Here is a 17462-nt window from a genome sequence, read left to right as displayed (position 1 = left end):
CAAAGTGGAGGAAAAATTAGAGGGGTGTGGTCCAAATTCTTTTAGGATTTTGTTCTGCAGAAGAAATGAAAATGTTCCCAAAAATATTGAAAATATTGAGGTGGCCACAGCCCACAGCCATTAGCATACAAAGCGAAGTAATTTTACTTACCAAATCCCAGCCAAGTGAGATAGTTGTCATCATCATCTTCTCCATCTTCTCTGGGCGCTTTTTTTTTTCCTTCTTCAATATCAAGGCCATCTTCTTCTACGCGCGTTTCATTATTTGAGCGTAGTCTTTACCATCGTCTTCTTTTTTATTTTATTTTTTTTCTTTTTCAACATCATCATCGTTTATTCATTTTCAACTTCACTTCTTCTTTAATAACGACCTTGCTTCTTCTCCAGAGTTTTCTTGGTCATCAATACGACCTGTCCTTAATAGAACCGATCTTCTTCTCGGAATTTCGTACTTTTGTCGGATCCTTCCTATCTCCTGATCGAGCTTGTGTAGGTAGATGTTGCCTGGTAGGGCCGATAGTAATACACTGTGTGGGACGGAGTAAGGGCCCTTACGGAGTAAGGGCCCTTCTCACCTCCTACGAGTCGTCCGGCGGAAAAGACCTTGTCATTGTTGTCTTCTTATTCTTCAACATCTTCCCTTGTTTGATTTCTTCACCTCTTTTTTTTTTTCTTTTCATCTTTCTCCATCATCATCGTACACGTCTTTTTCATTTTCTTTTTCTCTTATATATGTTTAGAAAACTATAGCATAAAAATTTCGATTTACAACACAAATTGTGTACGGCACACAATTTTAAAGAACCACATACTTAGAATATTGACACACATAAATTTTTTTAAAAACCACAATTAACTCAACCAACAAAATATATTCGTAACAAAAATTTATGCGCTATATAAAAAATTGTGTTATGGTTAAAACTATTTATACTGTATCAATAAAATTTTTACTCTATACAACTTTTGTACCATGTGTAAAAATTTGTTATATCAATAAATGTGTTTTTCAACAAAAAATTTTATGCTAAAAAAATATAAAGAAAGAGAAGCAGTGACATATGCATGCCTTTTTTTTAAAATTAGACTTATGTCAACTTAATTAAACTTGGTTATAAAACATACGTGTAGCATTAACGATACTAATATTGTTCAAATATGAACTATTTTGTCAATGGAAAAATATAGGTGAACAATGAAAATATTAAACAATGTAAACAATAGATATATTGGATGTTCATTTTACTAGTGTACGGATGGTTATTTTAATATTAAAATTTAGAGGGTTAATTTAAAAGTATAGTGTGTTTTTATTTGATTGGTGGTTGTTCATATTGTTCACCAAACTCATTGTCTCCCTAGCATTCCCCTTTGTCAATTCATAATAAAACCTCATGTGAATTTAACTTCTGTCTAAATAAATAACAGATTACATATGTCCTGTGGAATAAATAAATAGAATCTCACATTTAATCAGAAATTCAAATCCAAAATCTTTCTCAATAAAAACAAATATCAAGTATTTGAACTAAGCCTTGATGATTATAAAAGAGAGAGAGTTGATATACCAATAGTAGTTGATAGTTATGTATGTTATCATAGATTATTATAAAAACAGTTGTGGAATGAGACAGAAAAATGAATTGAAATTGAGTAATATGCCAAATAGATGACATCATATTTTCAGTAAAAGTTGCATGTGGAAAGTGCTTTCAGATTTATTTATCCATGTAACTTCTTCTCTTCTAATACATAAACATCAACACAATCACATTTAATTATACAAAAAAGTAAGTCAAAATTATTGCCAATATAATGTGGTACTGCTTTTCTCCAAATAAATGGAACCTACCATTTCATGTCATCAAAACCATCACTATTTTTGCCAAACGTTCCAAATATAATGTAGGGACTCCAAGAAATTAATTCAATTTTTCTCTGGTTCCACATGCATGATGACATAATACCAACAACAACCACAATAATAATTGTAAGCATTACAAACTTTCTCTTTTCCTCTTTTTCTTATTCACTCCTTAAAATTGGTCAGACTTTTACCTGCTCTACACATGGACAGATGGACTTTTAATGAAAAACAGCAAAAATTACTGAAGCAAATTGTATTATACTATTACATTATATAGTATCATAATATGTTCGGCCAAAAACTTCAAATTTTCAGTTTTCCTGATGCCGATTTTGCCTAATTTTATGCTATTTTGCGTGAGGCACTACCATAATAAGTCAGGAACAATGGGAGCATGCACGTATTAAATTATAATAGGTCAATAGGATGTAGGAATTATCTATTCCTAAAATTCTGCTTGATTGAACACATTCCATACTTTAGCTGCTAGAACAAGAATACAGGACAAGATTAATTACAGAATATATCAGTTGATGAATGAAATTACATTGGGAAAATAGCTACCACACAGCATCAAATGAAAGAAAGTGAAACCGTCACATCCAAGATAGTAGAGTTCATTTGATAAAGCTTTTTGAAAAATAACTTATGTTTATTAAAATTAAAAAGTTTAATATAATTTTTTACATTATTTAAATTTAATTTTTAGATTAATGTCAATTATAATATTTTTAAATTTTAAAAATTATTTTACTAAATACACTTATTGTTATTTGTGCTTATTGAAAGCCATTTGTAATTTCATTTACCAAGTATAGAATTATAGATACTATAACTTTTAAAAAATAATCTTCTACAAATTAACTTTTATAAGCTATTTTTAAAAAGTAAAAATTTTACCAAATCAAATCTAAATAACCTTAAACAACAAAAACCCAAGTAATTTGTCACGTTTAGAATTTGATAGTCATAAATCATAATTTAATGCATCTATAGTTCTATTACTTCTATATATGTGGTAATGACTGTCAATTATGTACTCTGATTTATTCCTCATTCCATTATCTAAAGACATTCAATTAAGATTTTAGAATTAGAATTATGACTATATCATATTTTCTAAACTGACATATCATGTAATCGTGCATAATGAAATAGGTATCATAACCTGATATGAAAATTAAAATGTAGTAAAACACAAATCACTTCTTTCTATTGAATCCCAAATACATTTACCCTTTTCATTTCATGAATTCAATTTGATTCCAATTGTGACAAAACTCATTAGAGACCACATAAATATCTTAATTTCCACCAACACAAAGTGTGCCAACATCTACCAACATGATTACTTGAGAGGACGAAAAGTCAACACTACGATTAACTTAAAATGGTTAAACCAAACTAGGAAAGCCACTTCACAAAATATAAGAAATTTTAGTGACACACTTCATAACTGCGACAACACATACCCAGGTCTTATCAAAGGGGAACAGAAAACAAATAGAGGAATATAATTGTACAACTATTCTGCGCCGTACGAGGTTATACATTCAAATTTCTTACATCATTCTTCATTGAGATCCTTTCTTTTCCCTTATCCTAGATACAGTGCCACGTTGACTCAATTAGGGGTTAACATTGCATTGACCATTGAAACTTAATAAAATCTGAAACAACACCATTTCCTTTTCTTTTCAACAATAATATGAATTTCTAAGTTAAAAGAAACTTAAGAGAACACAGCTATGAGAAAAACCAAATCATCATCATAATCAGCTCAAGTCACTGTCCCTCTTCTTTTGATAATTAGGATAAGAGAAAATAAAAAAGAAAAACAAAGCCTCATCATCATAATCTAACTACCACTACACAATTTTACAAGGCAGTAACAAAGAACACAAGATTCTAGACATCACACACACCCCCGCCCACTACTACAAAGACCAATCTATCAAAGCATGATTTTTTCTTCTTTCTTGACCACCCAAAAGAACTTATATTCTCTCTATATCTCAACACTCACTTCTGTCAGTTGAGGCTTCACCTTTGGAGGCCTACCCCTACCCCTAGGGGTAGAAGGAGCACTCAACGGCGACGGTGGAGGCGGCGCCGCTGTCCGGGGAATCTTCTTAGGCCTTCCTCTAGGCCTACCACTTCCACCTGAAGGCTTTGCTTTCGGTGACTTTGGTGGTGCATTTGGATCCTTTGGTGGCCTTCCCCTTGGCCTTGGGGATGACAAAACAGTTCCCGGAGGAAGTGGCTCCTTTGCCTTCGGCGGCCTTCCACGGCCTCTTTTTGGTGGCGGACTACCATCAGGTTTCATGTAGTTGTTCTTCAAGAACACAAGCTCCCCACTGTCTTTCATCTTGTTGAGGTGGTGATTGAGGAGTGTTGTGTGTCCCTCTGGTAATTCTCCATAAGTGGACTCTATGTACCTCGATATGGCTGATTTGTTGGATCCATTTGGTTCATTGAGTCCGTCCAATGCCTCCATTATCATCTACAACAAGAACCATACCATGATCAGTAACAGCTACACCCAGATGGAATAATCAGTTTGTATCTTCAAAAATGGAATCTTTTTCAGTAATAGATCTTGCCTACTGTAGAAACCATAGATTATTTTACTGGGTTTCCAAGTTTGGGTAAAATTCGTTACAGAGAGGGAGGAAAAATGGATTTTTTTAAAAAAAATTGAATTACCCAAAAACCCTAATTCCTTTCCCTTTCTCTTCCTAAAAATGTTTAAATTTTCAGCTAACTGAACAAAATCTAACACCAAGGTCGGTGCAAATGTCAGATCCAAAATAAAAATTCCAACTTTATTATAAAACTATTCGAGTTTTTCTTTTTTTTTTTTTTTTTGAACAAAAGGTAAAAAGTAAATCTTGATTTTTGGAGTATGAATTGAATTTACCTCAGGATAAGGAGGAAGTGATGGAGGCTTATTAACCTCTTCGGTTGCCATTGAAGTTGTTTGTTTGCTGATGAATGAAGAATCTATGAAAGCTTTTTGTGCAGTTCACTCACGCTCACAACAAAGCCTTAAAACTGCAAATTCTAAACAGAGGAAGTTCTCAAAAAAAAAAAAAAACCGAAAATTTTCAGGAAAGTGTTTTGATATGGGTGACACTGCAGTGATCTGAGGATTGAATTTAAAGGAAAATAAATAAATTTTAAATTGGGAAAAATTTAATTTAAACAAAAAATAATGCTACCCTTCCTTTTTTATTTTTTCAATCTTCTATTGTTCGTTCATCTATCGAGAATATGGACGGCCAGGAATCACCGAAGTGAAGGTAATCTAACGGTGGAGGTTTTTTGTGAAGAAGGTAACTTGGATCAATGACGTGGCATATGTTGTGCTAGTTCATAGGAATTTTTTAAGGTAAGGTAGGGGTGTTGTCTGGGCGAGGATCAATTAATGAAGAAAAAGGTCAGAACTCACAAGGATCGATGACGTGGCAGGTGTGTGCGTTGGAGTCACGGAAACTTTTGGTTGGTACACTCTTGTCTTTTCTTTCCATGTAGCTTTTGAATGAGAATGAATTCTTTCTATTGTGAAAAAAAAAAAAATTTGAAGAGTAAGGTATGATTTTTAATTTTTTTAAATATTTTTTATTTATAAAATTAATAATAAAAAATATTTTTTTTAATTATTAAAATAAATTGAGAAGATTTATTTCTATTTTAGATGAGAGTCTTAATTTTTTAGTGTGTTTTTTTTTTCTTTAATAAGTTTGTTTATTATTTTATTTGAATTTTGCTAACTTATGTTTTAAGATCATATTAAATATCATAAAAAAAATATATTTGACTATAATTATTAAAATTTAATTATTTTTATGTTTTTAAATTTTTATTAATATTAACACGTATTTTTAAGATATATATTAACTAAATTTATTTATTTTTTAAAAAAACTGAATATATCTATTTGGATTTTGGAAATGGAATCACTAAAGAAATATTTTTGAGAGATTATTTTTAAAATACAAAAAAAAATAAATAAATTTATTATGTATAAAATAATTTTAGATACAATATTATTTTTGTTTTTAATATTTGAATAACCCTAATTTTATTTTTAACATTTGACTTTTTATAAATATTTTATTTTATTTATATTTATCTTTTGATAAAAATTAAAATAATTTTTTAAAAATATATTTTTGTCTCTTATTATTTTTTTTATTACTCTTTTACCACTTTTATGCTTCGTTTGGAAAGAAGAAAAAATAAGAGAATTTTTTTTTTAAAAAAATTGAAAAAAAAAGAGAAAGTTATATTTTCTTTTCTATTATTGGAATAAAGAGAAAAAAAATAACTAATATATAAAATGAGATATTTATTCTTTTCATAAAATAAAATATAACTGTTTATATTTATTTATTTTTATTGGTATTTTTAAATACAAACAACAACAACAACAAAGTCTTGTCCCACTAAGTGGGGTCGGCTACATGAATCAAACGACGTCATTGTGCTCTGTCATGTATCATGTCTACAGAGAGACCGTTTACATGTAGATCTCGTTTGACCACTTTACGAATGGTCTTTTTAGGTCTTCCTCTGCCTTTTGCTCTTTGTCCATCGTCCATCTCATCCACCCTCCTGACTGGATGTTCTATCGGTCTTCTTCCCACATGTCCAAACCACCTGAGACGCGATTCAACCATTTTTTCCACAATGGGTGCTACTCCAACTCTCTCCCTTATATCTTCATTCCTTATTTTATCCAATCGCGTATGACCACTCATCCATCTCAACATCTTCATCTCTGCCACACTCAGCTTATGTTCGTGCTCCCCTTTAGCCGCCCAACACTCCGTACCATACAGCATAGCCGGTCTTATAGCGATGCGATAGAATTTACCTTTAAGTTTTAAAGGCACTTTTTTGTCGCATATAAAACCAGATGCACTCCGCCATTTTGACCAACCTGCTTGGATCCTATGATTTACATCTTGTTCAATCTCTCCATTATCCTGTATGATGCACCCAAGATACTTAAAACTTTTAACTTTTCGTAGGATGTTTTCTCCAATCTTCACCTCTATATTGGAGTTTTTCCTTCTCAGACTGAATTTACATTCCATATATTCCGTCTTGTTACGGCTTATGCGCAGACCATACACTTCTAGAGCTTCTCTCCATAACTCCAACTTCTTATTTAGGTCTTCCTTTAACTCTCCCATAAGGACGATATCATCGGCAAAAAGCATGCACCATGGCACAGGCTCTTGGATGTGCTCTGTGAGTACTTCCAAGACTAATGTGAAAATGTATGGACTTAAGGATGATCCCTGGTGTAATCCTATACCAATAGGAAATTCCTCTGTCACACCACCTTGAGTCTTCACACTAGTTGTGGCCCCATCATACATGTCTTTGATTGCCCGAATATATGCGATCCTTACTTTCCTCTTTTCTAAAACCTTCCATAAGACCTCCCTTGGTACCCTATCATACGCTTTTTCCAAATCAATAAACACCATGTGCAGATCCCTTTTTATTACTACGATACCTCTCCATCATCCTTCTTAATAGGTATATCGCTTCAGTGGTAGATCTGCCTCGCATAAATCCAAATTGGTTCTCTGTTACTTGTGTCTCTTTTCTCAACCTCCGTTCTATCACCCTTTCCCATAACTTCATAGTATGACTCATAAGCTTAATCCCTCTATAGTTTCCGCAACTTTGTATATCCCCCTTATTCTTGTAGATAGGTACCAAGGTGCTCTTTCTCCACTCATCAGGCATCTTCTTTGACCCTAAAATCTCATTAAAAAGCTTGGTTAACCAGTTGATGCCTTTTCCTCCAAGACCCTTCCAAACCTCAATCGGGATATTATCAGGTCCTACTGTCCTGCCATTTTTCATCTGCTTTAGAGCCTCTTTTACCTCGAAGTCTCTAATCCTTCGATAGTAGTCAAAGTTTTGATCTTCTTCCCTTGTGCATAATCGACCAAGGCTCGGAAGAGTCTTCTGTCCCTCATTAAATAACTCGTAGAAGTAGCTCTTCCACCTTTCATTAATCTTCTCCTCTTGAGCCAACACCTCTCCATCCTTATCCTTTATGCACTTAACCTGATCCAAGTCTCTCGTTCTTCTTTCCCGACTCTTTGCGATTCTATATATACATTTTTCTCCTTCTTTCGTGCCCAAAGACTGGTAGAGACCCTCATATGCTCTTGTCCTTGCTTCACTTACAGCCACTTTTGTCTCTTTCTTAACCGCCTTATATTTTTTCCAGTTATCTGCATTGCGGCATAAAGACCACTCTTTAAAGCATTCCCTTTTTATCTTTATCTTTTCTTGTATACTCGCATTCCGCCACCAGGACTCCTTGTCTCTTGGTCCTATTCCTTTAGATTCACCAAAACTTTCTTTTGCTGTTCTTCTAATAACTTCTGTCATCTCCCTCCACATCTCTTCCGCGCTTCCATTCCCATCCCACTTTGCCTCTTCTCCTACCCGTCTTAGGAAGCTTCTTTGTTCCTCACCTTTCATCCGCCACCACCTCGTCCTTGGGTTCTTCGTATGATGTCTTTTCCTCAACTTTTGTTCAACGCGAAAATCCATGACGAGCACCCTATGTTGTGTTGTCAAACTCTCTCCCGGGATAATTTTACAGTTAATGCAAAATTTTCGGTCGACTCTCCTCAACAAGAAGAAGTCGATTTGAGAGCTTGTCATGCCACTCTTATAGGTTATAAGATGTTCGTCTCTCTTTTTAAAACATGTATTTGCGATGAGAAGATCAAAAGTTGAGAAAAAGTCCAAAATAGTTTTACCCTCGGCATTGATCACCCCTGGTGCACGAAATTGCAATAACACTTTTGCAACTCCGCACAACTAACCAGCAAGTGCACTGGGTCGTCCAAGTAATACCTTGCGTGAGCAAGGGTCGATCCCACGGAGATTGTCGGCTTGAAGCAAGCTATGGTTATCTTGTAAATCTTAGTCAGGATATCAGAAATTATCAGGATTGATTGTAAAAAGCAAAAGAACATGAAAAAGGTACTTGTTTTGCAGTAATGGAGAGTAGGCTGAGGCTTTGGAGATGCTCCATCTTCCGAATCTCTGCTTTCCTACTGTCTTCTTCATCAAACACGCAAGGCTCCTTCCATGGCAAGCTGTATGTAGGGTTTCACCATTGTCAGTGGTTACCTCCCATCCTCTTAGTGAAAATACGTCCCTGATGCTCTGTCACAGCATAGGCTAATCATCTGTCGGTTCTCAATCAGGCCGGAATAGAATCCAGTGATTCTTTTGCGTCTGTCACTAACGCCCCGCCTTCAGGAGTTTGAAGCACGTCACAGTCATCCAGTCATTGAATCCTACTCAGAATACCACAGACAAGGTTTAGACCTTCCGGATTCTCTTGAATGCCGCCATCAGTTCTAGCTTATACCACGAAGATTCCGATTAAAGAACCCAAGAGATATCTACTTAATCTAAAATAGAACGGAGGTGGTTGTCAGTCACACGTTCATAGTTGAGAATATGATGAGTGTCACGGATCATCACATTCATCCGGGTTAAGAGCAAGTGATATCTTAGAATGGAAGCAAGCATGATTGAATAAGAAACAGTAGTAATTGCATTAATCCATCAAGACACAGCAGAGCTCCTCACCCCCAACCATGGGGTTTAGAGGCTCATGCTGTGGAAGGTACACAATGAAACGTCTAAAATGTTATGAGGTCATAAGGTACTGATACAATGTCAAAAGATCCTATTAATAGTGAACTAGTAATCCTAAGGTTTACAGAAATGAGTAAATGACAGAAAAATCCACTTCCGGGCCCACTTGGTGTGTGCTTGGGCTGAGCAATGAAGCATTTTCGTGTAGAGACCTTTTCTGGAGTTAAACGCCAGCTTTTATGCCAGTTTGGGCGTTTAACTCCAAGTTTTATGCCAGTTCCGGCGTTTAACGCTGGAATTTCTGTAGGTGACTTTGAGAGCCGGTTTGGGCCATCAAATCTTGGGCAAAGTATGGACTATTATATATTGCTGGAAAGCCCAGGATGTCTACTTTCCAATGCCGTTGAGAGCGCGCCAATTGGGCTTCTGTAGCTCCAGAAAATCCACTTCGAGTGCAGGGAGGTCAGAATCCAACAGCATCTGCAGTCCTTTTCAGTCTCTGGATCAGATTTTTGCTCAGAACCCTCAATTTCAGCCAGAAAATACATGAAATCACAGAAAAACACACAAACTCATAGTAAAGTCCAGAAAAGTGAATTTTAATTAAAAACTAATAAAAATATACTAAAAACTAACTAAATCATACTAAAAACATACTAAAAACAATGCCAAAAAGCATACAAATTATCCGCTCATCAACCCCGAAACCATGGCCTCCGTGAATACTCACATATCCAGTCACTTCTCTCCCAACATGGCCATTTAAATCTCCTCCTAAGAAAATCTTATCTCCCAAAGGTATGCCTTGAACCAAACTCTCTAGATCCTCCCAAAACCTTATCTTGTGTTGTTCGTCCGAACCCACTTGCGGTGCATAGGCGCTAATCACATGGAAAGCACCTCCCTCCACCACAAGTTTGATAGAGATGATCCGATCTCCCACCCTCTTGACATCCACTACGTCCTTCTTCCACTGCTTATCCACAATTATTCCAACCTCATTCCTATTCTTCACCTTTCCTGTATACCAAAGTTTGAAACCAGAAGTATCCAACTCCCTAGCCTTTGCACCAACCCATTTCGTTTCTTGTAGGCACATAATGTTAATCTTCCTCCTTGTCATGGTGTCCACCACCTCCATGGACTTTCCTGTTAGAGTGCCTATGTTCCATGTCCCAAATCTCAACCTTCTGTCGCTTCGACCTTTATCTTTTCCTTTGTGAACTAGCTTATTTACCCTCGTCCGTTCACGAAAACGCGAGAACCCTTGCTCATCTAACACTACATCCGGGCACCGATGCAGCGGCTCTTGCTTTGACACCGTACTCGAGCCATACGGCGCGTTGCTTCCGGGCAACGACCTAGCTTTAGCGCAATAATGTCTTTGATTCATGTCATGGGGGTTCGGCTATATTTTTATGTTGGTTGCCGAAGACCTAACACAACCATCCTCCTTTATCCGGGCTTGGGACCGGCTATGTACCGCAAGTGTAACATAGGCGGAGTTTTTTATTGGTATTTTTAAATATTATAACAAATTATAAATGTATATATCGATATAATTAATAAATATATTGTTTAAGGAAAAAATTATTTTGTGATAATTTATGAAAATTATTAAAACTAATTTTATAATAATAACAATATATAATCAAGGTTACTATTGGAAAAATACAAAAAAACACAACGGACTTTCTCTTATTTTCTTGCTAATTGGAAAGAAATTTTGTGTGAGAGTCACCATAAAAAAATTTTTGTATTATTTTCTTTCCAATTGAAACAAGTGAAATTTTTTTCCTAATCCAAAACATAATTTTATTGTTTTTTTTAACAAAATTTAAAAAATAAAAATATTAAAAATAAAAACTGAAAAAAATCACAAATCAAATATATCCTTAGTCATTTCAAAGTTTTTTTTAACACAAATTTATCATGTAGCGTCTATAATTATTTTAGATTATCTGTATTATAATTTATCTATATTAATATTTTAAACATAAGTATAATTTATGATAAATAAAAATAAATAAATTAAATAGATATTACCAAAAAAAAAAGATAAATCTTAATAAACAAACACAACAAAACCTTATTTTACTAAATGAATTTGGCTATATAGATTAAACAATATTATTGCATCTCATCATGTATTATGTCTATAGTGAGACTATTGACACATAATTTTTTTTTACCTCTTCATATATGGTTTTGTTTAGGTTTTTCTCCACCATTTGTCATTCGTCCATTTTCTATCTCATTTATTCTTGTGATAGGGTGTTCTGCTAATCTTCTTCTCACATATTTAAACTACTTGAGTCGATATTTTATTATCTTTTCTATAATAGATACTACTATAATGTTTTCTCTTATAACTTTATTCTTTATTTTGTTCATACGTGTGTAACCATTCATCCATCTTAGAATCCTTATCTCTATCACACTTAACTTATGTTTATGTTCATTTTTTGTCGCCCAACACTCTATTCTATATAACATAATCGATCTAATGGTAGTGCGATAAAAATTTTCATTTAAGTTTTAAAGTATTTTTTTGTCGCATATAAAATCAGACGCACGATGCCACTTTGACCAGCCCGCTTGTATCCGATGTTCTACGTCCTTCTCAATTTCTCCGTTATTTTACATGATATACCCAATATACTTAAAGTACTTTACTTGTGGCGGATAGTTTCTCTAACTTTTACTTTTGTATTATTGTTTTTTCTTGCCTAACAAAGTTACATTTTATATATACTATCTCACTACAATTTATGCTCAAACTGTATCCTCTAAAGTTCTTCTCTACAGCTCTAAATTTTGATTTAAATCTTTCTTGTTTCTCTCATAAGGATGGTGTCATCGGCAAAAATCAGGCACAATAGTATTGGTTCCTTAATATGTTCAGTAAGCACCTCCAAAACTAATGTGAAGAGATATGCGTTTAGAGATGATCTTTGGTAGAATCCTACACCAATAGAAAACTCTTCTGTCACACTAACTTGAATTTTCATACTAGTTGTAATCCCATTGTATATATCATTAATTATACGAATATATGCAATCCTTATTCTCTTCTTTTTTAACATATTCCATAAAACCTCTCTTGGTACTTTATTATATAATTTTTCCGAATCAATAAACACTATGTATATATCCTTTTTGTTAATTAATATCTCTCCATCATTCTTCTTAACAAGTATAGCTTCGATGATATATCTACCCAGCATAAAGACAAATTGGTTCTCCGAAACTTGTGTTTCTATGTCAACTCCTGTTCTATTATCCTCTCCCATAAATTCATGGTATGATTTATTAGTTTGATCCCTTTGTAGTTTTCACTATTTTTTATATTTCCTTTATTCTTAGAAGCATGGACCAAGGTAGTTTTTCTTCACTCATCTAATATCCTTTTGGACACTAGGATCTCATTAAAAATATGGTTAACAAAAAGACATCTTTCCCTCCTAAAATTTTTAACGCTTCAATCAGAATATTATTTAGTCCTATTTTTCTTCCACTTTTCTTCCGCTTTAGAGCCTTCCTTACTTAGAACTCTTGAATTCTTTGATAGTAGTTGAAATTTTGGTTTTCTTTTCTCGTGTAACCGACCAAAGCATGAAAAAGTCACTTGTCCTTCATCAAATAATTCATAAGAGTAACTTTTTCATCTTTCGTTAATGCTCTCATCTTAGACCAAAACCTCACTATTTTTACCCTTGATGCACTTCACTTTATCCAAATTTTTTATTGTTCTTTCTCAACTCTTTGTTATCTTATATATACTTTTTTCTCATTCTTTCGTAACTAAAGATTGATAAAGATCCTCATACGCTTTTGTTCTGGCAATCTTATACTTTTTTTCAATTTTTAGCATTGGAGCTTAAATACCACTCCTTAAAATATTTTTTCTTTACTTTTTATCTTCTCTTGTACACTTGTATTCCACTACTATTATTCCTTGTCTCTTGCTCTAATCCCTCTAATTTCAAACTTTCTTTTGTCACTTTTCTGATAACGTTTGCCATCTCATTCCACATCTCATCTGTACTTCAATATTCTTTCAACTTTGCTTATTCTTTTATCTATCTTTGGAAGTTTCTGTATTTCTTTCCTTTCATCTACCACCAACTTGTTCTTGGGTTCTTCTTTTGATATTTTTTCATCACGTTTTGCTTAATGTGAAAAGCCATGACAAGTACCTTGTGTTGCATTGTCAAACTCTCTCTCAGAATAATTTTACAATTACTGCAAAATTTTCAATCGACTCTCCTTAGCAAAAGAAAATCAATTTGAGAGCTTGTTAAAACCACTCTTATAAGTTTAAGTTATAAAGTGTTCATCTCTTCTCTTAAAACAAGTATTCACGACAAGAAGATCAAAAGTTGAGCAGTCCAAGATGGTTTTTCACTTTCTAGCTCCTCTCAAAACAATGACCCCATGTATTCTCTTATATCCATTCACATTTTTTTCGACATGACCATTTAAATTTCCTTCTAAAAAAATATTATCTCCCAAAGGTATGTTTTGGATTACACTTTCTAGCTCCTCTTAAAAACTCTTCTTGTGTTGTTCATCCAAACCTGCTTGTAGTGCATAAACGCCAATCACATTAAAAACACTCCTTTCTACTATAAATTTTATAATGATGATTTGGTTGCCTATTTTTTTGACTTCTACCACATCCTTCTTCTACTGTTTATCCATAATAATGACTACTCCATTTTTATTATTTACCTTTTCTGTATACTAAATCTTAAACCCTGAAGTATATAACTTCATTGCCTTCATCCCTACCCATCTCGTTTCTTGCAGGCGCATTATGTTAATCTTTTTCTTTGTTATAGTATTTACCACTTTCATAGACTTTTTTATTAGTGTGCCTATATTTCATGTCTCAAATAGAAGAGTAGGCCATATCTCCAACATAAGAGTAAAATATTAACCCTAATAATATCACTCCTCATTCCTTGTATCATATTCATATAAATATCACACCACTTTAAAGATAAAAAAGAGAAAATAGGGGATATTCATTTCCTCAAGAAGAGAGGAAAGAAAAGCAAACATGTCGCAACTCCATTCCAGATCCATCATTGCCGTGTCATTCCAGATTCATCAACGCCATGTTGTTCCAAACCCATCATATGATCCTGTACCGTTCCGAATCCACTATGTCCGCTTTCCTTTTTGTTTTGCTCTATTTTCCTCTCTCTTTTTTATATTTTTCTCTTCTTTTTCTTTATTGCACTTATTATGGTTTTCTTTTATATGAATTCTATTCTTTTTTCTAAGGAGAACCCACCCAAAATGACATAATTTTGGGGACAAGTTACATAAATAAATCATTTAGAGATCAAATTTACGCAAATGTAACTTTCGTAAACATGTTACATTCTTGTCCTAAACCAACTCTATGTAAATTGCTGTACCCTACCACGATTTACTATTTACACATAATCTGCTACAGGGTATCATAGATTACACTCAAAATACAAAATCATAATCTGCTACACCTTATCGTGGATTATGAATAAAAAATGCAAGGTGATGGAATTGCTAGAACTTGTGAAGGGGGGTTGAATCAAGTTAACTCATAAATAAAGTTCTTATGCTCTATTTTTGCGGAAGCTAATTATGCAGGAGATTTTTCACGTTTTGTCTCTAAAACCAGATAAAACACAGAGAATGGAAGAAGAGAATGAGACCAGCATGTATCCTACTTCGATTTTCAAGTGCCATAAAACCTACATCCAGTCTCCACCATAACCATGGTGAAATTTTCACTATAATCAAACTGATTACAAACACCAAGACTAATAAATTACAACCTAATTTATCTAGTATCTTTCACTAAGCTTTCTACCCCAAAGCCTAACTACCTAAGTGCTGTCCCAACTTGAAAGGAGAACCTAACTAGATTCAGATACACCAAGTGCTATCCTAACTTGGCAAGGGGAACTAATCCTAGCTCAACAAATACAAATACACAGAAATAATTCTTTGGCTTTTTCATGCATCTCTCTTGCCTCTTCTCTCATGGATTTTTCAACTCACATTCATAAGCCTTTTTTTCAAATACAGAAAGATGACATTAGATAACCATAACAAAGAAAATTTGGAATGAAGCACAAATTGAAGGGAAAAAGATTCAGCTCAAGTGTTTTGAGATGATCCTCTTATATCACTTTATTTTCCTTATCTTTCAATGTTGAAGTGAGGTCATCTTTGTAGATGTAGCTTGCTCTTCCAATTCTTCTAATTGCCTCTTCCAATTCCTTGTACCTTCTTCCCATTGAAGCTGTCTCCATTGGCATGCAATGCTTTTTCCATTATGCTCCACTTACTTTGTTGTCTGAGGAGTCGCTGCCTTCTTTAGCATGCACAGTATTTCCATTTTCATGCCATACCAACTGTTGTCCATAGCTTTGTGTAAGAACCGTAATTAATCAAACCGATTAATTAAGTAGTTATATTGTCCAAATTTGATTCTGAAAAGTTAGACTAAGAATTTGGTGTTTTAAACATCATTTTTGGACTCAGTGGGTCTGTCCGAGTTAGAAAATGTGTTTTCTGTGAAAAACCGTGAAAAACTGTAAATCGGCAGTTGAATCGGTTGAACCGGTTTAAGTCTGCCCGGTGCTATGCAAAAAAAAAGTTGAAAGAGTCAAAAACCTTAGAAAAATATTAGAAACAGAAAACCGGGCGTTAATTTTAAAGGTTTGGCCCGAAGTTAGGCCAAACGGGCTAAAAACACTAACGGATTGAACCGGTCTCAAGTTGGGCCCAAGTCCAACATATATAAAGGTTCATTTAATGAACCCTAGCCTCCATAAACACACACACTTAAGATTTGAGAGAGGGAAGGAGAGGAAGAAGAAACCCTAATCACCTCAATCTTCCCAAGCTCATATTTTGAGCTATAGAGCTCCGATTTGCGTGTCGTCAGCTGCTACGCATTTCTTGCGAAGAGCTCTACAAAACCCATTCAAGAAACTCTAGAGGTAAGCTCGAAATCCTTCCAGTTCTAAATTTTGGGTGCCTAGGGCTTGGGGCTAAGTGAGTTCTTGTGATTCTTGGTGTTTAGGTTCACCCTAATCATTACTTAGCTTTGGATTTTGCCATCCAAATTTGTTGAGAAAGATAAAAGGCTTTGATCTCTTGTGAACTTTTGATTTATGTTGAGCCCTAGGTTAATTTTGTGGTGATTTATATGTATATAGCTTGATTATTGTGAGTTTGGAGCTTGTTGGTGTTTGTTGGAGCTCCATTGGTGGTTGAATTTTGGTTGAAAGCTCATTTGGTTCATATTGGGGATCAGCCAAGGTATGGTTTTTGTTTTCTCTATGTAGTATATAATATTCATGGACACTTAGACTAGTGACCCATAGGATAGGATTGGATTTGAATGGTTGGTGAGTTATTGGATTTAATTGTGTGATTATGATTGATGAAATGATGAATTTTGAGTTGATAATGATGATTAATAGTGATAGGTTGAGGATGCATGATTTGTGAAGCTGAGTAGTGGATTATGTTGATAAATGTGATATTGGTGTTGATTTATTGGTAATATAGTTGAAAAATTGTTAATGTTGGATATATGAGATATATTGATATTGATATTGTGGATAAGGAAAAATGTGGTATGTTTGGTGTAATATGCCATAGAGTGTTGAATTTGATGAAAATTGGAGTTTTGGAGTGGTTTGGTTGTGTTTTATGAAGGAATTGTGAAAATTGTGATTTTGGATAAAAGTGGAATTTTGGTGAACTTTGTCTTATCATAATTTCTGCCTCGGTTTTCAAAAATTTGTTGAAATTTGTTTAGAATTAAAGATCTTTGAAAACACTTTAAAACGGTATAAAGTCTGTGAAATTTGGAATTTTGTAGAGGAAGTTATGATCATTCAAAATTGGTGTTGAAAATCTGAAAATTCTGCAA

At 34.0% G+C, this 17462-nt stretch overlaps 1 protein-coding gene and 1 pseudogene across 1 annotated transcript; both read right to left on the bottom strand.

Moving 5' to 3' along the window:
- Positions 1-3616: 3616 nt before the first annotated feature.
- On the bottom strand, positions 3617-5041 carry LOC130941559 (HMG-Y-related protein A-like). The gene is made up of 2 exons (XM_057870112.1): positions 4788-5041; positions 3617-4370 (listed from the first exon to the last, which is right to left on the bottom strand). The coding sequence occupies exons 1-2, from the start codon at positions 4836-4838 to the stop codon at positions 3876-3878; spliced, it is 546 nt and encodes a 181-aa protein (XP_057726095.1). The 5' UTR covers positions 4839-5041; the 3' UTR covers positions 3617-3875.
- Positions 4916-10922, bottom strand: LOC130939493 (uncharacterized; annotated as a pseudogene).
- Positions 10923-17462: the final 6540 nt, after the last annotated feature.

The sequence above is a fragment of the Arachis stenosperma genome, chromosome 7 (genome assembly GCF_014773155.1).
Source record: "Arachis stenosperma cultivar V10309 chromosome 7, arast.V10309.gnm1.PFL2, whole genome shotgun sequence".
Taxonomy (NCBI): domain Eukaryota; kingdom Viridiplantae; phylum Streptophyta; class Magnoliopsida; order Fabales; family Fabaceae; genus Arachis; species Arachis stenosperma.
Note: the sequence above shows the minus strand (reverse complement) of the source record. Positions and strands in the feature narration are given on the sequence as shown.